The sequence below is a fragment of the Miscanthus floridulus genome, chromosome 11, assembly GCF_019320115.1.
Source record: "Miscanthus floridulus cultivar M001 chromosome 11, ASM1932011v1, whole genome shotgun sequence".
Taxonomy (NCBI): domain Eukaryota; kingdom Viridiplantae; phylum Streptophyta; class Magnoliopsida; order Poales; family Poaceae; genus Miscanthus; species Miscanthus floridulus.
In genome coordinates, this window is record NC_089590.1 from 17947100 (window position 1) to 17972473 (window position 25374).

General features: G+C 47.8%; 1 protein-coding gene across 2 annotated transcripts in view; it reads left to right on the plus strand.

Annotated features, from left to right (window-relative positions):
- The first annotated feature begins 359 nt into the window (after positions 1 to 359).
- LOC136494600 (uncharacterized) overlaps positions 360 to 25374 on the plus strand; it is a 42009-nt gene continuing 16994 nt past the window's right edge. Inside the window, exons 1-16 of one of the 2 annotated variants that reach the window (XM_066490758.1) lie at positions 360 to 575; positions 670 to 785; positions 895 to 1033; positions 2451 to 2549; positions 2622 to 2690; positions 2802 to 2936; positions 3035 to 3103; positions 5038 to 5093; positions 15831 to 15990; positions 18208 to 18372; positions 19132 to 19216; positions 19286 to 19489; positions 19612 to 19703; positions 19792 to 19834; positions 21600 to 21757; positions 22893 to 23003. In XM_066490758.1, coding sequence (XP_066346855.1) covers positions 435 to 575; positions 670 to 785; positions 895 to 1033; positions 2451 to 2549; positions 2622 to 2690; positions 2802 to 2936; positions 3035 to 3103; positions 5038 to 5093; positions 15831 to 15990; positions 18208 to 18372; positions 19132 to 19216; positions 19286 to 19489; positions 19612 to 19703; positions 19792 to 19834; positions 21600 to 21757; positions 22893 to 23003 — 1842 coding nt within the window. In that variant the 5' untranslated portion in view covers positions 360 to 434. Of the gene's footprint in view, positions 576 to 669; positions 786 to 894; positions 1034 to 2433; positions 2550 to 2621; positions 2691 to 2801; positions 2937 to 3034; positions 3104 to 5037; positions 5094 to 15830; positions 15991 to 18207; positions 18373 to 19131; positions 19217 to 19285; positions 19490 to 19611; positions 19704 to 19791; positions 19835 to 21599; positions 21758 to 22892; positions 23004 to 25374 lie in introns of those variants that run through there. The other variant, XM_066490760.1, reaches the window with a different exon arrangement.

Below are 25374 nucleotides of genomic sequence, written 5' to 3' on the forward strand. Positions count from 1 at the left end.
TCACAATTCATCCGAACAACATTTTCTAAGCTTTGTTTTGATGTAGTTGGATTGGCATCAATATGCATGTGTTAACGTGCATTAGACATTAAAGAAAACTTAAATTAAATTTCACCATAATCCACCACAACACATATGGACTAAGATGAATTGGATAGCACCCAAATACGGCAAGGTCCAAAACTAACCTTCCAAACGGGCCCTTAGGCTAAAAAAAAAAATCCACGCTACCTGCAGTCTGGCCCACGGGTCCTTCTTTCCGGTACGGCCCAGCCGCGGCCCAACCCGTCAAGCAGCGGCAGTTCTAATAACAAAAACTTACAAGCAACAAACACTTCCTCAATCTAAATCTAAAAAAATAAAATAAAAAATAAGAGCAACAAACACTTCTCCGTTCCTTTCTTCCTCCGCACTCCACCTTCGCCGGCGTCGCCATGGACGCCGACCTCGTGCAGCGCTGCCTCGAGGCCGGCGGCCGCGACTTCCTCCTCCACCATACCTCCTCCCCTCCCTCTCCGACCTCCGCCTCCGCCGCTGCATCCTCCTCCATCCTCCAATCGCTCCCCCTCCACGTGGTAAACCCTCTCCCTCTCCCTCTCGTCTCCTCTTCCTCTCATCATCCATTCCTCGATCTAATGTCCTAATCCCTTCCTCTACCTCTTTCCCCAGTCCTTCGACCGCGGGTACTACCTCCTCGTGAAGGCGATCCAGGAGCTGCGTGCGCGCAAGGACGGCCACGTCGTTACCGTTGGCATCGGCGGACCCACCGGCTCCGGCAAGACCAGGTATCGGCGGCGGCGTCATCCGTTCCCCTCGATTAATTGCGCCATTTTTTAGGGACGGTTGGTGATTTGTTGTTGCTAACTTGCTATTTGGTGGCTTTGTGCTGCGCAGCTTGGCTGAGAAGGTGGCGTCGGTGCTAGGGTGCGTCGTGATCGTCTCCATGGAGGACTACCGTACAGCAGCTGGTGGCGACGACGGCAGCAGCGACGTCGACGCCATCGATTTCGACGCACTTGCTAGCAACCTCCAGGTTGGGTCTCGGTCTTGCTCTTCACGACCCGTTGGGATTTGGGTGGGATTGGTTCGATGCTCACGAGCTGATTGCTTTAATGACGGGCCAGGGTCTGTTGAGAAATGGTGGGATTTAATGTTCTTGTCGATTGTAGCATTGGTAGGGCTAATTAATTTTGGGTTGGGGGAGTGGACTTGTTTGCCGAAACAGAAGTGTACAATGTTTTTCTTTTTGCTGTCAATTTCTTCCAGTCCTTTATGAATTTGAATTGAATTGTAAAACCGTGTCCACATAGGGTCACATTTGTTGAATTTGGGGTAAAAGGTTTTGCTATATGACTAGTTGATGATTACTTGGCAATTTAACAGCCTTTTGGACTTTGGTTATGATTCTCTAGTCATTGACTGCGAAGGGAAAAACAAATTGAACCTTTGCTTTTCAACTGTTAGCCAGCTGATAAATTGTGATTACATGCATCTGAAATAGAAGGGTATGTCTTATCCTTGTATTAGATCTTTGCAGTTTCCTTAATAAGGCTGATTACACACAATGGTAATGAGGACATTTAGGCTTGAATATTGTCTTTTCTGAAGCATTTTAGGGTTTCTTATTATTAGGCGTGATGAGAACTGAAATTATCTGATAAGATAAATAAAGTGTTAACAGTGTTATCTTCGCCGGGAACTCGTGCATCATCACCAAATAAATAGTGGTGCCAGTATATGTAAAATCCAGTCCCCTTGGTTCTGATCTAATAGCCTGTGAATTTTAATGCTTCAAATCTCTTAATTAGTATATTGGAACATGGAAATATGTACCTTGTGCAAGATTTGACATCCCCAACCCTACCATGGCTTTGTAATGTTTTGGTTTTTGAAAATGTCGGTAGACTGGCTACCCATGGTTTTGGTATTTTACAGTGATGGTTTGCCACTTGATCTTTAGGGCCCGTTTGGCACAGCTCGAGCTCCAAGATATGGCACCTCCCTGGCGTATCCGTGTTACATAGCCGAGATCTATGCTGCATCTATAGTTTGTAGATTAAATTAAAGTGGTTTAAATATTTTTATTTGATCTAAAACACAAATGAAATGAGTCATGTAAATGCACTTAACATGCCTGCAGCTCTAGATCTAGGATTTTCTAGAGCTACAGGTGACCAGGTCTAGGAAATCAGATTTCCTAGGGCTAGAGCTCTGCCAAACAGGGCCCTATATGCATAGTTGTAGATTTGTCCAAAGTTTGTAAAAGTAACGTTTGCTTTTGTTAGGGGACTTAGCACAATTGATTGGCTCAATATATCAGATGCTAATTGTGCAATTTTAATTGTATGCCATTTGTTTAGTTCAGGTGTTAATTGCACAAATTTTATTGATAACTTTCTGCCTATTTTTTGGTGTTGATTAGTGCCCTTACAGTCATGTCTATCGAGCAGGATCTTGTGAAGGGTAAAGATACAATGGTGCCACTAGTTGATTTTCAAGAGAAGAAACGCACTGGATGGAGACAACTGAGGATTTCTTCATCTGGAGTGGTGCAATATCTCAGCAATACATGCTATACTTCTACAAAATCTTTAACATGTCTTCTGATACAAGTTTTCTAGGTGATTGTCGATGGTGCGTATGCTCTGCATTCAACACTACGATCATTGCTTGATATCCGGGTTGCTGTGGTAAACATGATAATTGCTTACTTTCTATAAGTTACTTTTTTGAGACTTACGTTCTCGCAGAACAATAATATTACCTGTTATGTAACCATACAAGTTGCATATGAGTTTCAGGTTGGTGGTGTTCATTTTAGCCTGCTTTCTAAAGTTCAGCATGATATTGGAGATTCTTGCTCATTGGACTATCTGATCGACAGTATATTTCCATTGTTTAGGAAGCACATTGAGCCAGACCTGCATCATGCACAAGTACTGCCTTTGTCTATGCATAGCTGTTATCTTCTTTAGATTTCTGAGTATCGTTTGGTTCTTTGGTAATGATGTTTCCTAGTTATTTGCTGGTGCAGATTAGGATTGATAACAGCTTTGTCTGCTCATTTCGAGAACCGTACTACAAGCTAAAGTGCAAAAATGAGGTCAGCAAAGGATTACTGTTGATTAATAGTTTAATATAATACTCCCTCCGTCCACAAAAGGATGCAACTATTGGATTTGTGCAAGTCAAACTAGCTTAACTTTGACCAAGTTTATAGTGAATAGTATTAACATTTATGTCTCCAACTAGGTTTACTACGAAAATATATTTCATAATTAATTTAATGGCACTTATTTTAGAAGGGCGGGCCTGGTGCAAGCGGTAGAGTCTTACCGCCTGTGACCGGAAGGTCCAGGGTTCGAGTCGCGGTCTCCTCGCATTGCACAGGCGAGGGTAAGGCTTGCCACTAACACCCTTCCCCAGACCCCGCACAGAGCGGGAGCTCTCTGCACTGGGTACGCCCTTTTTTTTGTACTTATTTTGTATCATAAATGTTAGTATTTCTTTATATAACTTTGGTCAAACTTCAAATCATTTGACTCCTCGAAAAGTGAGAATTGCATCCTTTTGTGGACAGAGGAGAGTACTATTGTTAATATAAATATTCCTGTTTTTTTTTTCATGAAATATTCAATTACTTTGGTTTGATGATTTCTATTAATCTAATGGATTTGACTGGATGAAAGTTTATTTTTCATCTGTGCTGGTATTTTTCTTTTGATGTTGAATAATCATATGGTTCTTCCTTTTGAAATCAATGCTATTGTGTCTGCTTTCTCTCTTGTTAACCCTTGCACCAGTATTCTGATAACACTTCCTGCTATTTGGTTGGTAGTGCTAATATTATGCAACTAGCTTTAGTTAATAGTTAGTGTAGCACAACAAGAGGCAATACGGGGAAATGGGGAGCTGCAACTATGCCAGGTCCTGGCACCAGCCAAGCTTATATAACCAACCTCATCTTCACATGATCACAATAATCAACAAATAGTTAAGAATTTGCTTGCTATCCCAGTTTGTTAAGATTGTTCCAGGTGTTGAGATTTGTATATCCTATTCCTTAGACAGATTGCTGTAAGTAGCTACATGTTGGGGCCTTGCTACGATTTGAGAGGATGCATCAATTGCAATTAAGGAGGAATATCATATGGAGTATGTAATTATACTTTGCCCTGGAACCCTGGTGTACTCATGCCTCAGCATGCTCTGCCACCGGACAGCTCCAGGGTGACAACCTTGTGCCTCCCATTTGTATTTCGTGCTCCGGTCCCATATCAGCCTATGAGAACTGGCCAACCAGAAACCAGGTTGCACTTTGAAGTATCCCATCCCACCTAAGATTCCTTGTATCAGAAGTTCTTAACTTGAAAACCCTTCAGTCATTTCAAGAATGATACCTTACTCTATTGTGGGTACATGAATATGAAATCTATGGCTATTTTGTTCGCCTGGACAGTAGAGTTTTGATTATGTATTGTTTTTCCTGTTTACTCCCTTCGCTAGTTTTGCCTGATCATTTGTGACTTTCATCATAAAATACTGCTGTTTAACTATTCAGTGGAAAACTGACATGATGTATTCTTTATATTTGAAATGTTAATTTGGGAGTGCTGCTTCTGCAGACATGCGTTTAGTATTGTGGTGCTTTGTCTACGCATTATCAAATCGAGCTGTAAATTGCAAATGCTAAATGTGCAAAACGTTGATCTTGGAGAGCACAGTGCTTTCAGAAAATTGTACATGTGGCCAATGAGTACCAGAAATGCGTAGTTATGGACCCCATGTTACATTTAAATATTGGGTTTGAAGTCCTTGACTGAATTAGGGGGTTTTATGCATGCTCATATTTCAACATTATCATAATAGCAGCCTACATTTCATTTTGGACTGTTTTATTTGTTTATTTATCTTCATATTGCAGTATGGACTTATGTGATTTTTGATGTGGTACACAATTTGTAGCTATGGTTAGTTGGTTACTCATTCCATCTTTTTATATTCTTTGGTTTTTCAACTTTTTGTGTTTTATTGTAGTCATCAGACGGCAAGAAGTTGTATTCTTTCGAACAAAATAAAGCAGAAACTGAGAAGTGAGTTCATGTTTCCTCTTCACCCTCTTAATTTATTTGTCCACTCGGCTGGAGTTGTTCAGAGAGTTTAAGGTTGCCAATATCGTGATATAGATTGTAGGAGTGTACATTCCTGCAATTGTACAGTTTGGAGCCTTGGACTTAACCTAGATCGGTCAATGGATATGACCTTAATAGAATCATTAACTATTTGTGCTCAGGATTGCTATCATGTTTAATATCTGCTATTAATAGCTGATGGCTGCCTCCTAGGTTCCTGCCCAGCGTGCAAGAGACTTCTGAGATCTTGTGATCTCTTCCTTCCGCACCCTCTAATTTCCGCTGTCCTCCTTCCATGGCTCATGAGGCGTTATCTTCCACTGCCGCATCTGCTGCCGCTGCGCAGGCTGAGCACGAGCAAGCCGCCACAATCGGGCGTGCGGCTGCCGCCGCCACGGCCAAGGAGAAGGCCAACCTGGAGGAGGTCGCTGCGGTTGCTGCCCGTGCAGCAGCTGCCACCCAGGAGCGCGTCCTTGCCACTCGAAGCAGAGCGTGCCGCGACCGCCTCACCCTCTGTTGCTGATGCCGCTACGCATGCCGCTGGCTGCCGCTGCTTGTGACCGCGTGACCATGGCAAAGGCCACCCTAGAGGTAGCTGCCGCCGCTGCCACGCGTGTGGCCGCAGACGCACATGTAGTCGTCCGCACTGCCCTCTACACCCTTGGAGAGGAATATGCCGCCGCTGCTGTTCCGGAATGTGCAGTTGCCGCGACTCGTGAGCGCGTCGCCCCATCTCGCCTAGATGACACCGGGTGGATTACCAGCGCTGCCAGCATCGACGATGCCCGAGCACCATATCGACGTCGATGAAATTATGTGTCGAACCAGAGTCCAGCAAGGCGATGAATGTGTGGGGGGCTAGCTTGGCGTAGACCTTGATGGTTTGATATCTCAGAGAGCGGGCACCCATGAGCACCATGAGGGAGATGCTGGGTCCCTCGTGGAAGGTGTGAAGTCCCCCTTCGTATTATCTGAGTCCATGACCTCAATGATGAACAACTTTTTGCAATGGTGTCCTGTGATGTACCTGGGATCACAGTAGTAGCACAAGCCATCGGCGCGACGCTGGGAACTGCTCACTGTGGATATTGTTGCGGCTGTTAGAGGTAGGCATAGGTTTGGGGCTAGATATTTTCCATTACTTAGCCCTGCCACAAACCATGGCAGGTTGGGGATACATATAGAGTAGGATACTTGGTCCTTAAGAAAGGATTAAACATATCCCAACTTCTAAAGTTGATGCTATTAGGATAAGAAGATAAGGGTGCTGACACAGCCACCAACTACTCTAGATAAGCACAAGAGTTATAGAGGTCTATCATTCTCCCCCTAAGTCTTGTATGGCGCCTTTTGGGGAATTTGAGCCATCCTAATCCTGGCGTGAAGCTCTTGGAACTTGACCTGCCCAAGGGACTTGGTGAAGAAGTCGGCGAGCTAGTCCTGGGTGTTGATGCAGTCGGCCTTGAAGCTCCCCTCATCCATGCAGCTTTTGATGAAGTGGTACTTGATCCTGATATGCTTGCTTCGCTCATGGAAGACGAGGTTCTTCGCTAAGGCCAAGGCGGACTTGCTGTCCACCCTGAGCTCCACTACTTGTGCGCCTTTGCCAAGGAGATCGCCTAGCAGCCGAGCCAGCCAGAGCCTGAGTCGAAGCGATGTACTTCGCCTTGCAATGCTTGACCGACTGCCAGCTGATCAAACACTTGCTGAGGAAGAACAGTGTCCTGCTGGTGCTCTTGCTTGTGTCGATGTCGCTAGCGAGGTCGCTGTCACTGTACCCCATGAAGTGCTCTGCGCTGGGGCACCTCGGGTAGTGCAAGCCGTAGTCGGAGGTGCCCGCGACGTGGCGGAGGATCCTTTTGATGGCCTGCTGATGCTCCGTCGTCAGTCGCTGCATGAATAGACTGACGTAGCCAACGGCGAACGCTAGGTCCGACCGCGTGTGGACGAGGTAGCGAAGGCTACCCACAATGCATCGGTACTGCGTAGCGTCAACCTCCTTCGCCGTGCTGTAGCGGCTCAGCTTCAACCTCTCCTCCATGGGAGTGTGGGATGGGTTGCAGTCGGTGAGTCCGCCCAACTCGACGATGCGCTTGGCTTAGGCTGTCTAGCGGAGGGAGATGCCGGAGCTGTCCTGGTGGACCTCGATCCCCAGGTAGGAGAGGAGGCCCAAGTCGCTCATCTGAAAGGTGGCCTTCATCTCCTCCACCTCGTCCTCCTTGGTGCCGGCAATCACCAAGTCGTCGATGTAGGCGCCTACCAACAGGGCATTGCCTCCCTTGCCCCGCCGGTAGACAGCCGCATTGCTTGAGGGTGGTGTACAGCTTGGCGTTCCAAGCTCGTGGCGCCTGCCGCAAGCCGTAGAGGGCTTTGCGCAGGCAGAGAACCTTGTTCTCCTTGCCGGGGATGGCGAATCCCGGCGGCTGGTGGACGTAGACCTCCTCCTTCAGGTCACCGTTGAGGAAGGTGGACTTGACGTCCATGTGGTGCACACGCCAGGCCTCTTGGGCCGCCAGCACGAGGAGACGGACGGACTCCATCAGCGCCACGGGTGTGAATGCGTCGTCGAAGTCGACTCCCTCCTGCTGAATGAACCCGCGCGCCACTAGACTCGCCTTGTGCTTGATCACCGCCCTGTCCTCATCCTTCTTGAGCTCGTACATCCACTTAAGAGTGATGGCGCGGTGGCCGGCAGGAAGATCCGCCAGCTCCCATGTCTGGTTCCATTAGGCCGCGTCCATCTCCTGCTGCATCGCGGTGCGCCATGCCGCGTCTCCCTCCGCCTCAGCGAAGGAGCGGGGCTCACCGTCGTCGTGTGCCAGGTGTAGCTTTGCCTCAAAGTCATGCATCGCCACTCCTGGGACGGGCTGATCTCCGAGGATGTTGTCCATGTAGCGAAGAGGCTCGTCGTCGTGGTAGGCGTCGACGCGGTCCTCGTCGTTGGACAATGGAGTGGCGAACTCCACCTTGCGTTGCTCGACGTGGACAGAAGCTGCTAGTGCCGATCCTTAGGAGAGTGGGGCGTGGTCGGTGGTGCAGGTGGTGGAAGACTAGCTGGTGGTCGTTGGTGGTGTAGGTGGTGGACTCACCAGAGCTGATGGCGAGCTGGGTGCTGTGGTAGGCGAGCTCGGTGAAGACGAGCTGCTAGCTCCCCTGCTCCCTCGAAGTGGATGTAGTCGATGACGAAGTCTCTGATGGTCGAAGTCGAGCCGTCGTCCATCGTGCCTTGTCCCAGGTCCAACCTCGCCCTTCGTCGAACACGACGTCACGGGAGATGCAAACGCGCTGTGTTAGCATGGTTGAGGATGCGGGGTGTGCTCTGGTTGTCGAGCTTGCCGACGTGGTTGAGCTCCTTAGCGAACGCCAAGTAGCCGAAGACGCGGAGGTGGCTCACCACCGTCTTGCGCCCATGTCAGGCCTCGTATGGTGTCTTGCCATCGAGGTCCTTGGTGGGCGAGCGGTTGAGCAGGTGAACGGCGGTCATCACCGCCTCACCCCAGTAGATCGCCGGCATCCCTCTCTGCTTGAGGAGGGCGTGGGCGGTGGCCGCCACCGTCTGTTGCTGGGTGTATGGGGGCGGAGAAGTGGTGCTGGATCCCCTCGTCGGCGTAGTACGCCGCGAGCTCAGCCGCGGCGAACTCGCCACCGTTGTCTGTGCACAGTACCCGAAGCTTGCGGCCGCACTCCTCCGCGGCTGCCTTGGTGTCGAGCAGGACCGCCCACATGTAGCGGGACGCGTTGTCGATGAGGAGGAAGAAGGATTGCGGAAGCTCGCCTAGCGGGGGAAGGGGAGCCGCCGCTGTTTGGTGAGGACGCAGGTGTCGTAGAACTGCTCCACGTGGTCGACGTGCGGCATGCCTTGCATCATCTCCTTGTTGCCGAGCTGCTTCAGGGCCGTGAAGTTGAGGTGCCCAAAAGCGCTTGTGCCACCGCCAGGCGTCGTTGTCGCGGTGAGCTGCAAGACGCCACCTGCACGTGAAGGACATAGAAGTGGTTGCTCCCTCTGTTCACCTTGGTGAGAAGGCAAAGGCGGTGACGGCGACCCCAGATGCACAGGACCCCATGCTCGATCTCCACGTGTGAGCCGTTTTCATCTAGCTGTCTCAACCTGATGATGGAATTCCTCAACGTGGGGATGTAGTAGACGATGGTGAGCACCCGGTCCTCGCCGGTCTTGGCTGTGAAGACGATGGAGCCGACATCCTTGATGTCCACGGCGGAGGCGTCCCCGAACTTGACGGAGCCTCGCACGCCGGAGTCCAAGTTGGAGAAGTACTCCCGCTTCCTGATCATGTGGTGGGTGGCACCGGTGTCGAGGTACCGGCCACCGATCATGTCGTTGCTGGTCCCAGTGCCGAGGAAGATATGGGCGCGCGGCTCGTCGAGGTGGAGTAGAGCGGCGGCGGTTGGCGCAGGAGGGGAGTCCACTCAATGCTCCCGTGTATGAGGAACAAAGCCGACTCGTCACCCTCCTGCACTTGCACGACGTGTACCTGACCATCGCGCTTTGCCTTCTGGCAGTCCTTAGCTCAGTGGCTGGTCTTGCCACAGTTCTTGCATGTTTCGTCGTGGGTAGCCTTGCGCTCGCTGTTGGCGCCGTCAGGAGCGCCACCACACGCCTTGTCTTGCTTGCGCGGCCGGCGCTTGCGGTTGCCCGACGAACCCGAAGCCTCCCCTTTTTTCGCTCCCACTAGCGGGCGAGCAACTGCTGCTCGGTGAAGAGAAGCTCGCCACCGATGGTGATCGGTTCTAAGGGAGGTAGCTGCTCGCGGTGGTCGACGGCCTTGAGGTGGCCTGTCACCTCGATCGTCAGCTCGGAGAAGTCCAGCAACGTACTTCTTGGGGACGACGCGGAGGATCCTCTCGACGACTCTCCTCGTCGATGTCGTCGTCGCCGTACCGCGCCAACTGCTGCATCAGGGTGGAGAGACGGAGAGCCGTCGTTGATGTCCTCGCCCAGCTTGAAAGCCAGATTTTCCCACTCCTGACGCAGCTTCTGTAGCGTGGCTCCGCGGGCGTGGTTGAGGCTGATGCGTGCGTCGACGATGGCGTCGCAGGCATCCTTGGCGGTCTCCTTGTTCGCAAGGGTGGGCGCCATCTCCGGCGGAATAGCAGCAAGAAGGGCCTCCAGCACCCGCCGATCCTCGGCGAAGTCGGCGTCGCCGTACCGCACCGCGTCCCACATGTGCCTCGCCGGCATCTTTACCTTCATCACCATAGACCACTCTATGTAGTTGGTCTTGGTGAGCATGTGCCATCTGCCGCCGGCGCTAGAATCCTTGATGATGGTCTGGACGATTGGAGGGGAACCGAGCCGGCCATGGCGACCACGGCGCTGGTCTAGGGAAGGGGAGGCGCGCCGCCTGTCAGGGTTCCGCGCACTAGCGTCCCGTCCGCCCTACTCCCAGTCCTCTAAGTCGCGTCCGTACCGTGCCCGTGCCTCCCGCTCAGCGAAGTCCCGCTTTGCCTCTAGTCGCACCACCCGCTCCCGCTACCGCTGGCCTCTAGCTCGCGCTTGACGCGTGGATCCCGCGCGCCTTGCGCGTTCACATCACATCGGTCCCGCGCGTGTAGCACGTCCGCGTCGCGGTTGCCCGTCTCGCGTCTGCCTAGGCCGTCTGCATCGCGTTGTGGAGCAGCAGCAGCCGCCGCCGCCGCCTGAGCAGCCGCCACGGCCTCGCTGGTCGTCTCAGCGGCCCGCTCGGCGGCTGCGAGCCGCTCCGCCCGAGCAGCCACTGCGGCTCGGTCCACTGCCTCCTACTCACGCCGCTCTGCCTCCTCGATGCGCGCTGCGTGCGTGCCCGCCTCCCTGGCCGCGTGTGCGTCGTCCGCCGCCGGTCTCGTGTGGATGCTTGCTGGCCCCACCTGCTGGAGGTAGTTGACTCGTTGGAGATGGAGTGGGTGCGGTTGGACCAGTGACTCATGGCGACGGGATTCGTTGCTGCCGATGCGTGTGTCGACGATAGCGTCCTAGGCATCCTTGGCGGTCACCTTGTTCGTGAGGGTGGGCGCCATCTTCGGCGCAACAACAACAAGAACGGCCTCCAGCGCCCGCCGATCCTCGGCGAAGTCGGCGTCACCGTACCGCACCGCGTCCCACATGTGTCGCGCCTGCATCTTCACCTTCACCACCATAGACCACTCGTTGTAGTTGGTCTTGGTGAGCATGGGCCATCCGCCGCCGGTGCCAGAATCCTTGACGACGGTCTGGACGATGGTAGGGGAACTGCGTCGGCCATGGCGACCGCGGCGCCTGTCCGGGGAAGGGGAGGTGCACCGCCTGTGAGGGCTCCACGTGCCAGCGTCCCGTTCGCCCTGCTCCCAGTCGTCCAGGTTGCGTCCGTATTGCGCCCGTGCCTCCCACACAACGAAGTCCCGCTTTGCCTCCAGCCGCACCGCCCGCTCCCGCTGCCGCTGGGCCTCCAGCTCGTGCTTGATGCGTGGATCCCGCGCGCCTCACGCGTTTACATCGCGTCCGTCCCGCGCATGTCGCGCGTCCACGTCGCGGTCGCCCTCCTTGCGTTCGCCTAGGCCGCCCGCATCACATCGCAGAGCGGCAGCAGCCGCTGCCACCGCAGCCTCCCTGGCCGTCTCAGCAGCTCGCTCGGCTGCAAACTCAGCGCCCCGAGCCGCTCCGCCCGAGCAGCCACCGCCGCCCGGTCCGCCGCCTCGTGCGGCTGCCTGGCGGTGCCGCTTGCTGGAGGTAGTCGAGGAGTGGGAGCGGTTGGACCAATGACTCATGGCGACGGGATTGGGATGGGGTAAGGTAGAACTCAGATGAACTTAGGCTCTAGATACCATTTGTTAGAGATAGACACAGATTTGGGGCTATATTTTCCATTACTTAGCCTTGCCACAAACCATGGTAGGTTGGGGATACATATAGAGTAGCACATTTGTCCTTAAGAAAGGATTACAACATATTCCAACTACTAATGTAGATGCTATTAGGATAAGATAAGGGTGCTGACATAGCCACCAACTACTCTAGATAAGCACAAGAGTTATAGAGGTCTATCATTCTCCCCTTAAGTCTTGTGTGGTGCCTTCTGGGGAATTTGAGACATCCCAATCCTGGCGCGAAGCTCCTGGAACTTGAACCGCCCAAGGGACTGAGGAAGTCGGCGAGATGGTCCTGGGTGTTGATGTAGTCGGCCTTGATGCTCCCCTCATCCAAGCAGCTTCTGATAAAGTGGTACTTGATCCTGATATGCTTGCTGTGCTCATGGAAGACGTGGTTCTTCGCCAAGGCCAAGGCGGACTTGTTGCCCACCTTGAGCTCCACTGCTTGTGCGTCTCTGCCAAGGAGATCGCCTAGCAGCCGAGGCAGCCACAGAGCCTGAGTCAAAGCGGTAGTGGCAGCGATGTACTCCGCCTCGCAATTGGATAGAGCCACCACCTGCTGCTTGACCGACTGCCAGCTGATCAGACACTTGTTGAGGAAGAACAGCGTCCCGCTGGTGCTCTTGCTTGTGTCGATGTCGTCGGTGAGGTCGCTGTCGCTGTACCCGATGAAGTGCTTCGCGCCGGGGCAAATCGGGTAGTGCATGCCGTAGTCGGAGGTGCCCGCGACATAGCGAAGGATCCTTTTGATGGCCTATTGATGCTCCGTGGTCGGTCGCTAGCGAACGCGAGGTCCGGCCTATTGATGCTCATACGCCGTGGCCAGCATGACGGCGTTGTTGAGGGTCTGCGGTAGACGAAGTGCAACATCGGTCTTGAGAGGATTCTGGAGCCTGGCCAGGAATAGCTGGACCTGATACGACTCCGTGAGTTCCGCGTCGTGGCGCTCCAAGGTCAGGAATCGATCGGAGTAATCGAGCACCGATCCCGTGCAATGGAGCGTGGCAATCTCTTCGGTCATGGGCTGCCCTAAGCGCTGGAGAACAAGTTGTGCAAAGCGGCTCCACGATGGGGCATCTCCGGTGAACTCTAGCCGATAGTACCAGAGTTGGGCTGTGCCAGTCAGGGGCAAGCGACTCATACCACACCTTGCGGTGTTACGGCATGTGTTGACCATGTGTTGACCCTGGAAGAACGTCTTGCAACAGTTGAACCAAGGGAGGATCCTCCTTGCCGTCGGACACCGGGAAATCCAGCTTGGCCCTGGGGTGGAAGCGAATGGTCATCGAGATCATTGTAGTCTTGTGCTGCGCGGCGAACGTAGTGGCCATCGCGTGCATCCTGCTATGGGTCCCAATGGTCGTGGTTGTCCCTAGGCTGTGGGCGTAGTCGCAGGAGGCGGTGGCTAGAGCCCCAAGTCCCGCCTGCTGTCGTCGGACTCTGGCGCCGGGTAGACAGGGAGCTTGCCCTCACAGCGAGGGTGGTCCAGGCAGCTGACTGCAAGATTCAGTGCATGAACTTGCTCGGCGGTCTTGAAGGCAGAGAGGCATGTAGCGTGATGACTTTCTCTGGAGTCCATCGAGTTTCTTGGCGAAGGGGATAAGTGGTTTGAAAGTGGTGAACTAGGTGGTATGGTCAGTGAGCTTGGCCACAATGTCCACGAGAGTTGTGGCCATCTGGTCAGCCGCGACGGTGAGTAAGGTGTTGTCACCCATGGAGATGGAACCAGAGCTATCTGATAGCAGGTTGTCACAAGCAGAGGAAGGAGGATGATTGGTGCTTGGAATATGGCGTACTCCCGCGTCCCAAAATAAATGCAACTCAAGAGTTTGAAATTTGTCTCCAAAAGAATGCTACTGAGACCCGCCTGTCAAAAGATGACACAGCGTCCGGATGCTTCTCGTCCACACAAACCACAACATTGGAAGAAATAGCCGGCAACTGGAATGTACTAGCGGGAATGAGGAAAGGATGGGGCTGATATTTACAGAGGAAGGGGCATTTTTGTAATTTTGCACCTAGCATTGGTTTGTGTGCCCAACCCTAGAATTGCATTTAATCTGGGACAAAGGGAGTAGCTTATAATCAAATGCAGTGACAGGACGCGGCCTTGGACCTCGACGGTGCGGCGGAGCAATGGTGGAACTCAACGTCGCGCTGAGAAGGCAGCGCCAAGAGGAACTAGAGATAGATCAATCTAATGCCTAACTTACTATGCTGGATCAAAGGCTTATATTCTACCCATGTCCAGCCACACAAAGGGCTAACCGAATCTGTTACCCCTAAAAATATGAAAGGTTTTCGTCCAAAGGATTCGTGTGCGCGCCTAAAACTATACGGAATCGTCTTACGCTCCACTCCGCTCCATTGATTCCCCGATATGCAATATGAAACCGAACTGTGCATGCCCACATGCAAACCTGCTACTTGCATGCCCACACGTAACGCATTGGAAGACTTGATAAAGGCCGCCCACCTCTTAGCCACGTTGCGAAAGACCTGAAGATGGACGTTCTTGGGCTCGACATCAGCCGCAAACTCATCGGCAGATGGCGACGAGAAGAAGCGGGCAACACGGAGGCCGGCGTCCAGCCTTTTTTTTTTTCTGGAATACGAAGGAGAGCTGCGTATCATTGCATTAAGATAGGGAAAAAAAGGAAGGCTCAAGATAGCCAATACAAAACTCACAGCACACCTTAGGATTTTTCTGTTACAAGCGCGCTTGTTCATAATAAGAAACGACCAAAACCTCAACTATAGGAGCCTCGCGTGCCTCCGTCGCACTGCCAGCAGCTTCATCACGCCGCCGCTCATCAACATCCAACCTGTTGGCGAGGCCTGACATGCGTAGCATTTGCATGGGCGCTTGAGCAGGAGGAGCGCGCACATGGTGATGCGGCGGTCAGCGTTGGGAGGAGCTCCACGAGAACGTAGACATCGCCCACCTCCATGGCCTTGGCGCGTGAAGCACCGTGGGAGCGCGCTGTGACGTCGAGGATCATGTCTAGCGCGAGGGAGCTCAGCCTCGCTGAAGCATCATCGGACAGGAGCTCGAGGAGGGACTTGAAAGTTCTTGACGTGTACACCAGGCCGTCAAACAGAGACCGTGTCGACCGCGAAACCGAGACCGTCCCGCGCCGTCAAACTGAGATCGTGTCATTCGCGAAACCGAGGCCGCTGTGCCCGTCAAATTATGTTAATTGAACATTAATCATAAAGATGGATCTGACTATAAATGGAATGTTGCAAATATTTCGTTCAAAGTATTGTTTTTTGGAAATACTTGAACACAGTCAAATTTAAATTATCGTGGTACTATTTTCCTCCGGTGCAATGCATGGGCATGATTCTAGTAAATAAAACAAACTAAAAGCAAATCTATCTATCGTATATGATCATCTCTAGGCAGGCAGCTGCGTATCGTCCTTCTTGTTACACTGGCCGTATTGAAGGCCCCACATGACTGTTTTCTAATGTATTCCTGACTCCAAACTAACTAAACATTAATATACAATTTGTTGATACCTCTACTCTTTTAGTTTAATTTTGTTGCACATTGCATGTTTTTTTTCTTTTAAGGAGAAAAAAAATCTCAGACTTATATGGGGTAGCACATGTTCACATTCACAATCAATGCTGTAGATTGTAACTGAAAATGTATGTGCAAAAAATCCATGTTTCAATTTTCATTAAAATAATACGATTTTAAGTCCGGCAGGATCATAATTTTATGATTGATTACAGTCAAATGGTAAAGATACTACCTAGATCAGGATCCTGGTAGCCTTTTTAAAGTTCCCTTGTACCTTCATCAAGGTTTTTAGTTTGTGACAATTGGTTTTTCAATTATTCCAGCTTTATTGAGATGTACCTTAGGCCACCTTTTGCTTCTGAAGAAATGAAGATTGATGATTGGATTAAGGTTAGGCAATGTGGAATAAGATACTACCTATCTCTCGGAGACCAGAGGATTGTTGACAAGTACTTCATAATCCGTCCAAAAGCTGAGTTTGAGGTATACACTGATCTTCAAAGGATCTGTTTTATGTTTCCTTAAGTTGCTGAGTACTGAAAACTTGCATTGGTTTGTCATTCTGGCAAAAGAATAGGTGTGGCTTACTAAGCTGAAACAGCATGTACTGCCAGTGTTTAGAGCACAGTGCAAACTAACAGTGTGCTTCACTCAGGCATGCAATAGATGTTAGGCTATTTTCCTCAAATATGCAGGAGAGCTGTTACATGCACAACAACACATACTCAAAACTATGGTTACATTAGTGCCCTGGAAATAAAATGAATTATCACATCTAGTAGGCATTGAGGAACTTCACAGCAAGCTGTGCTTGCCCTTTGTATACTTGGTGATGCTTTGTGGAAAATGCAACTGTTGCCTTCTTTTCATATCAACCAAAAGCTCCCAGAGTTATTGGAATGAGCACAGGGCTTTGACTTGTAACAGGGGGCGACTGAGGGCCAGAGTCAAGCCCTGACTGCTCTGTGCTTGGTAGAGGAGATTGAGGGAAATAGATTTGAAAGCAATGGTAATACACGAGAGAACAGTAGATTGATTAGGGCCTGTAGAGTACAGGGGCATATACAGGCAAGGATGATCTACGGTTAATGTCAGATATCCTTGCCTATTATGTCTAATGATCAATCTATAGAAAACCATGGCGGGCTCAAGGCCCAGATGCCTACAACCGTGAGCAGCCCGAATCAAGTCGTTGCGGGCCTCTAGGAAGGTGGGGATGGGATGCCTAAACTGAATGTGCATGCCAATAGAGAGGCAAAGTGCTCGTTGAGGCCACAGACGACGTTGAGGATGGCATGCGGTCCTCTGAGATCACCAAGGGTGTCTGCCATGTTCTTGAACTTACAACAGTAGTCGGTGACGGAGAGGTCGCCTTGGACAAAGTTTTGAAAGGCGGTGTCGAGGTAGATGGCGCGCTGTTCGCGATTGGCAAGGAATTGGTGTTCCAGGGCAATGTTTTCAAGTCGTCCAGTCGAACCTAGTCGCCATAGGACCGACTAGGACGATTAATCACGATTAATCGCGATTAATCGGACGACTTGTACAAGTCGGGGACCGATTAGGACGATTAATCACGATTAATCGCGATTAATCGGACGACTTGAAAACATTGTTCCAGGGCAAGCCAGATGGCACGTGCAGTGTGCCCGGACGATCTCCTTGAGGTTGCTTGAGATGTTGCCGTAGAGTCCGTAGAGCCACGACAGGACAACACAGTTCATGCGTGCTCAGTCTAGGAAGGTATGATCGGTAGCATCATCAAGGATGTGGCGCTAGAGGCAGTACTTCCCGAGGATGAGAAGGATCTGACTGCGCCAGTGGGTGTAGTTGTTGGAGTTGATGTCGAGGACAGCGGGGATGAGGCTGCGTATGGTCTGCACGTTGACAGCTTGAGCGTGTGTTAGCATGTTTACTGCTTCCTTTATTACTAGCTGGCTGACGCCTAGGAACCTCCCCTGGCTGTCACCTATTTACTCCCCCTCTTTACTGCTAGAATTTACTTCTCTTTACTGTTAGACGGCTGATGCCTGGGAATCTTCCCTGGCTGTCGCCTGTGTGCTTCCCCCCCCTCTCTCTCATGTTAGTCTAGCTCCAATATAAATCCCTGTAATCTGGTTTACTCAATATGAATGAATACAAGAGCTAGTTCATCCTCTATCAGCGTGCAGGTTGATGAATTCTAAAGCAGTGGAATTTGTAAATCTGAAAGTGGAAATACTACCGGAAGCATTACATATTACTCCCTCCGTTCCAAATTATTATAAGATGTTTTGGTTTTCTAGATACATTGCTTTTACTATGTATCTAGACGTAGTGTATATCTAAGTGCATAGCAAAAGCTATGTATCTTGAAAAGCCAAAATGTCTTATAATTTGGAATGGAGTACATATTATCATAGAAGCTTGTTTGTGCTGCAAACCTGCAAAATATTGGTAGCAAATGATCTTAATTTATTTGAGAACAACACTAAAACTCAAATATTCTTTTGTATCTTCTACATTATTACACTCCTTAAGATTAAATATTTATATTACATTTAAATCTCTCCCAACTAGCAAGTGTTTTTCATAGTTCAATTAGGTGAAGCCCTCCTATAATGAAGAGTTAAATTGTTTCATAGGAGCACTATGTATCACTTAAAAATTGCAGCAACGTGATGAGATGTTCTGAACGTGCTGCATGTTTCTGAATTATTTCAGGTTGGAAGAACAACTCTTGGAGGATTGTTGGCCTTGGGGTACAGTGTTGTTGTTAGCTTTAAGCGTACATGCACATCTGTCAATAGAGATCAATTACTGATAGCGGCAGAGACCATTGACACCCTAAACGAGACCTTTTTGGTATTAAAAGGTCCAAGTAGAAAGGTATACATTCTTCTATGCTGGGTGATGAGTTATGACTCAGTTGTGCTTTTTGGTGCTCTTGATTTTTTCTGGATTCTCAGGAATTTTTAAGAGATCAAACATGATGTCCATTCTTGGGTTTTGCAACATCTAGCATGTCATGGTCATCGTTGAATCTGATTAATGCTAACTTTTATCTTGTGCTAAAATTGTTCTATTTCGTCCTTGAAATTCATAATTCTTGAATTTGGGTAATGTCTGCCTTTTGGCTTAAAATATTTAGGGTGGCTTACAGGTGTTCTTATAACTAGTCAGTATTCCTATAATGCATATTATCACCTTTTCATCTAAAGCATTTGATGACTGAATTTGACAATTGTGTACTTCAACTGTTTGTTATACATGTTTACTTCTAGGAACCTTATGAAATTCGAACTCTTCAGGTTCCTAGAGTTCACAATGTTTAGGCTATAGGATCTTTTATGCTGTGAATTTAATAGAGGTATGAAATTGAAAGATTGTTGCTCTTAATTCCAAGAGAAAGATATATCTATGATTATGAATTCTGAACGATGTCCTGATTTCTTTTTATGTTTGTTGTGAACTTGTGATTGAACCTTGGTTAAAGTTTGATAATTTAACTTACTTACATAATTTAGACTGTTGTAGTTGAGGCTTCAAAGCTTGGTATAATTTGACTGATTTCTTTGTATGTTTGTTGTGAACTTGTTATTGAGCCTTGGTTAAAGTTTGATAATTTAACTGACTTACATAATTTAGATTGTTGCAGCAGAGGCTTCAAAGCTTGGTATAAAGGGACCATGGATCACAAAGTCATACTTAGAAATGATCTTGGAGAGCAAAGGTGTAATATCTTGTATTCCCTTAGTTTGCAACCGGACCTTCTTGCTAATAAGTTCCGCATTGATCTTAGGGGTTCCACGACTTAATACACCACCACCAGTATCAAGCACACTGCTAACTGAAAGTCAAGAAAAGAAAATTGCTGCACCTAAACCTATTCGTGTTTCTGCTGAAAACATTACAAATCTTGATGACTTGATGCAACCATGGACGAGATCTCCGCCCAAAAAGTTGGAACAGGAACATGTTTTGGCAAAATGGCAGTTTATCCCAGGTTGTTAACTTTAACTTGGTATTGGAATTTCGTGAAACTGTTTCCATGGAAAGAAAAGTAGAATAGCTTAGGACCACAGAGTCCAATGTATAGTATGATGATTATGTACTACATGTTTTCAGATTCTTCTTCAAGAAGTAACATCCAGCTAGCTCCTCTGCCAGATTCTTATGACCTGGATAGGGGCCTTCTCCTATCAGTTCAAGCAATTCAGGTAAATGTTGCCATGAGTCCTATGCATTGTTAGCTTGTATACATATTTAATAGATATCTCATTAAACGTGTATCATGTTATCTGTCAGGCATTGTTGGAGAACAAAGGATACCCTGTCATTGTTGGGATTGGTAATGCTTCCACCCTTTCTTTTTCTAACATAGTGGAACATGTTTAGTATTTAGACTGAAGTTGTAGACCAAACATCTACCTTGCAGTACTTGATAGGTAAAAAAGCTATACCTGATTCTTCTGTCTTTGAAACCATTCAGTTGGTCTTAGAAATCCAAATATCCTAGCAATTTCATATTCTCATATTCACTCGGAATGAAGTCCTACTGAGTCTGTCAGTATCCTAATTGAATGGATATGCAGGGACGGTAGCCTCTTTGACTGGAAAACGACGAAAACTCTAGACAGTCATACAGTTATGAGGACAGAAATGTTCTTGTTCTGAGCGTGAGTGGTGCATGCTTGGATAGACTATTAGATGTAGCCAGAACTGCATTTTTATCGCTGTATACTTTTGTGAATTGGGTTGTCCAAGTATTAGTATCATTGCTGGGCTTATTGCTTTTGTGTTCCTGTTGTGATTACGTATCATGCTGTCTTGGTGTCGATTTGAATGTAGATTCGATATATACATTGATTATGATCAGTGATGGTAACTCTTGGGGCATTCCTAGTGTGGTGAAAAAGGACCTTAAGGCTGAGCAGGCACCTTTTAAGGGATACATTATACTCTAGACATCATTCTTAGCCATGAAAATTAAAGACCTCCCTCTAGGCTTGAGACCTGACCACAATTAACAAAATTTGCAACAAATTGCACTGTTTCTTGTTGTCAGACATTGCCCATGGGAGAGAACGAGGATGATGCTTTGTGTTGTTTCCCACCTTGGGAGAGAAGTAGAAAAGAGGGGGTAAAGGATCCAATGGGAAGGCCGCCAGAGTGAAAAGTGGGGGACTAGATGAGGATGTTGCCCCATGGAGTGGAGGGTCATCGATATCTGCCAAGCTGACATGACATTTCACCCCAGCTTTCCTCCTCGCCCAATCCCTCCTTCCCTGTACACCACAGATTGACTCTGGGCGTCCTGGATCTAAACGATGGGTCCTGTGATTAGTGGCACTATGGTGATGATGAAGGAAGGAGGAGAGAGCTGCTTGATGGGGGATGGAGATAATATAGGAAAGCAGGATTGCGTGGAATGAATGGATTGATTAGGATTGTAGAGGAGGGCAGTACATATAGGCAGCCCTTGAGGTAGTTTAGGAAGGCCTACAATCAAGGGATGCCTACAACCAAGGGATGCTGATCCTAATCCTAATCAAGCCTATAATCAAGGCACGGCTGACTCAACCATGCCAGGTACACACGCATACAAGGCACACATATATGTCTAACAGATAAGGGCGGTAACTCGGGGGTTAATCTGGGTGCAAGACAATGCGAAAGATTGTGGGAAATGGATTCGGCGCATAGAATAAGGAGGTTGGGAAAAATGCTATATATACTTTTCATTGATATGGGAATCTCATCTTGAACTTCACCAGGACCTTATACATAACAAAAACTTTATCTCCACTTCTTAAGGCTCATTGTGACCTTATACACTGGCAAAATATTGGGAAATTTCAAATGACACAACAATATCGAGTACATCACTATTGAGGCATGCATGGAGTATTAGTTTTGTGTCTTTTTGGATATTCTGCTATAGTTGCACTCATTCTCTCCTATCTCTCCCTTCCCCTTCCCCTCCCCCTCCCCCTCTCCCTCTCTCCCTCTTTCCCTCTCTCCTCTCCCTTTTGCTCGCTCTTGCTTCACATTTCGTTAGAGGGTTTTGGTTTAAGCGCTTAAGTTAGTACTATTTGACCTCTCACTCTTTGTAGGTGGTCCTAGTGGATCGGGAAAGACAAGTTTAGCTCAGAAGATGGCAAATATAATTGGCTGTGAAGTTGTAAGCTTGGAAAGTTATTACAAGCCTGAACAAGTGAGAGATTATAAGTATGATGATTACAGCTCATTGGATATTGCTTTGCTCACTAAGGTGATGTATCCCCTTTTTTGTTTCCTATGCTAACATACACTTCAAACTCCTCGAAATTTCTGAACATGCAAAGTTAGTCAGAACTGGTGGTAAGGCAGCTATTGAATTTCCTTCTCTTAGTATCAATGCAGCTGGCATACATATGACTCTGATACTATGGTATTTTGAAGGTGTGGCAATTAATTATTCTGAAAGTTAGCAAGCACAGATGCTGATATTAGCATTTTTCCACGTTCAGAATAAATATATAAACTTAAACAATGTAAAGGATGAATCAGCTGATAAAAAAATCAATAGAAATGAGCTGATATCCATTTTACATGCCAGAATCATGGCTGTACATAGCGGTAAGCCGGTAACAAAGATGAAGAGCATATTCTCATAACTGGCTTGCTATGTACTTCAGTTGAAAAGCTGGTGGGATAGCTAACTGGTGAACTTGCAAAACATGCTCAAACTGATCAACATAAGTTGAAATTGTAGTTGACATTTTACTCACAGTATAGAAGGAAGAGAACATCTAACCTCTCTACTTGAGTACTTGACAGCTCTGGACCAACTTCATTCCTTGCTAAAACAGGACAATTTAAAGTGAATCGTGGTGTTACTCCATCCTGTTTTATTGAACCTGATAAACATTAAATGCTGTGGATCCATTATACCATCAAATCCATGAAACCTTCCCTTTTGCTGCTTTTACATGTGCATGAAGAGTACTTCATTCAAAAATCAAAAGGCATCTGCAATATCAATTATTCATCTTGAAGCTCTAAAGTCTAAGCATAGTACCAAGATCTGTGCATTAATATAAATCTAGTAAGGTCCAGTACTCCAGTTTTTGGTTGCTGTGCTATGGAATCTAGTCTGTTACCCCGGGAAAGAAATGAGCGACTTTGAAATGACACCACAATGCCTGAGCTTAAAGGAGTTGGTTCATGGTCTAGTGGTTCTTTAAATATGGATCAACCTCAAAAGGCCTCTATAAAATTGGTCTATGTGCTGATCGGTTTTGCACTTATATTATGATGAAATAGAGTAGATTGGTACAGTTTAAGGTGTTAATTCATGATATGAGCAAGTAGATTGTTTATTCGCTACTGTGTTTAAAATGTGTACATGAATTATTATAACACAGAACATTATGGAAATCAGAAATAGTCATAAAGCGGAAGTTCCTTGCTTCGACTTCGAAAATTTCAGCAGAAAGGGGTTCAAGGAGCTTCAAGTATCCGAGGAAAGTGGAGTGGTAAAGTATATATCCATCCAAGCCTCTCATCGAGTACATTTTACTTTGTTTCAACGGGCTATTTTTTTTATTGTTCTATGCATTTTTTTTTTGAAATTTGTCAACTATTCCTCTGGTGCATTGTAATATTTTCTGAATATGCAATTCCATACCTCCGTTCGAATGGTTGTCAGTTTCATTAAATGGTATGCTTATAGTAGCTAAAGGGCGTACCCAGTGCAGAGAGCTCCCGCTCTGTGCGGGGTCTGGGGAAGGGTGTTAGTGGCAAGCCTTACCCTCGCTTGTGCAATGCGAGGAGACCGCGACTCGAACCTGGGACCTTCCGGTCACAGGCGGTAAGACTCTACCGCTTGCACCAGGCCTGCCCTTCATGATAGATTAATGAAATGTAAAGCTGAGATAATTGAAATATTTGTATTTAAACAAATGGAGACACTGGGTCAAATTAGGTTGAGATTGATAATATTGTTTTCCAAATATTTATACTTCTCTTTAGGTACTTACTCCCTCCGTTTTAAATTATAGTTCACTTTTTTTTTCCTCGAACTACAAAGGAGAGCTGCATGTCATTTCATTATGATAGAAGAAAAAAAAAATAAAACGAGCTGGGTTTAGAAAGAACCAGGACTTGATGTTCCCAACACACACACAAGGCAGACTATGCTTGTGACAAAAAAGAAAACATGACCATCCTACCACATCAGTGGCTAACCCCCCAGCCCCTGGGGTCAGTGACCTAGCTAGAAGGTCACTGAGCTTGGAAGCACCTGCCATGCACCAAAGACTGCACTCACCCCCTATGGTTTGTAAAAGCGCTTGAACGTTTGGAGAAGCTCCTTCAAATACAGAAGAGTTCCAAAGTTTCCAACTTCCCAGGAAACAAGAATGATGATGGAATTGAAGCCCTTCCTCATCTCCTTCGGCACCCTTCTGATAGCCAACCTCCACCACCAGAGAAATTAGATGTCGTTGGCGAAGGTGCAACAGCGACAAAGTTCAAATGTTGAAGAATCAAGGCCCAGACCTGCCATTTGCTTGCTTGGCTGATTTCTTTGTGCTCCATCCTGTGCTTGGTGCTCTGTTCTGCTAGGTCTGCTGTCGGCTCTGTGCCCATGCATTCAATCTTCTGTTGTCCACCAATTTGCTTCATCTTCTGCTGCTAGAGTATGTGGAGGCCTATTTCCTAAATTCCATTGCATCAGTGTCCATCCAAGTCCAATTCTACACATCACAGTTCATCCAAGCCGTGTGTCCACAAATTTATTGTCAGATCAGCATTTTTTTTTCTTTGGTTAGCTGAGTCTGTCCATTTAGCTAATCATCATCATCATTGATGCGACTATGCCCTCTTGGTCTCTTTTGTAGCCCATTTTGCTACGCTTCATGATCAATGACCGTTTATTTTGTCGTCATCACCATTCTATCCTACTGCGTGCCATCTTGCAGCAGTGAGTGATCTCTCTGCTTCCTTTGGCTTGATTTGACACATCTCTATATTATTGTCGAGTTTAAAATCTCCAAAGCAAGGTTCATAGTGATGGGATAAGCCTCTGTGTTGGCTGCTCTTTGTGGGGCTGCAGCATATGGTCCTTGTGGCTGCATGGTGGTCTTGCTGCCCATCAAGGACAACATCCTGGCTGGCTAGGACAACATCTTAGCATCAAGGACATCATCCTTGACTGGTTAGGACAACATCTTAGCATCTAGGACAGCATCTGTTTTTAGGACAGCATGTTAGCATCTAGCATCTTGGCATATGCTTGGCTGGCTAGCAGCCTATAAATATGTATCCCCAACCCCTCAGGTTGGCATGACATTTGTGTGAGAAATAAATCAGAAAATTGCCCCAACTCCTAGTGTCATCCCTTCTCGATGAGAGTAAGAATTCTGCTACTACCAAGAGTAAGAATTCAACGACTAACACATAGTTGAAGAGTGAAGTACTGTTTTGTGAAGACTTGAGGTATTTGCTGAAATACAGGTTGTGAAGGCAGTACCCTCTTGTGGAGATCATTTTTTACATCGACGTTGTTCAAGAGTTGCACGCTTTGACAACATCTTCTACTTTGGATTTTGGATGCTTTTATATTTGAAGTCTAGTGCATAGTGCCAACTCTCCAAATGCAACGACATTGCGTTCACGTTGCATTTGAGAGGGGGTGTTAAGATATAATAGTCAAGGGTATTAGTGTAATCTCATAGTCTTCGGTTTCCCTCTTGTGTCTCTCATGTGCTCTATATATAGTAATCCTTATTGGGCCTCAATATTATCATCCAATTCAGTCTCTCTTTATTCGTAACAAATGGAACCCAGCATAGGGCCTAAACGAAACAGTAGGGGTCTGTTAATGACTATTAAGCGTGCGTAAAC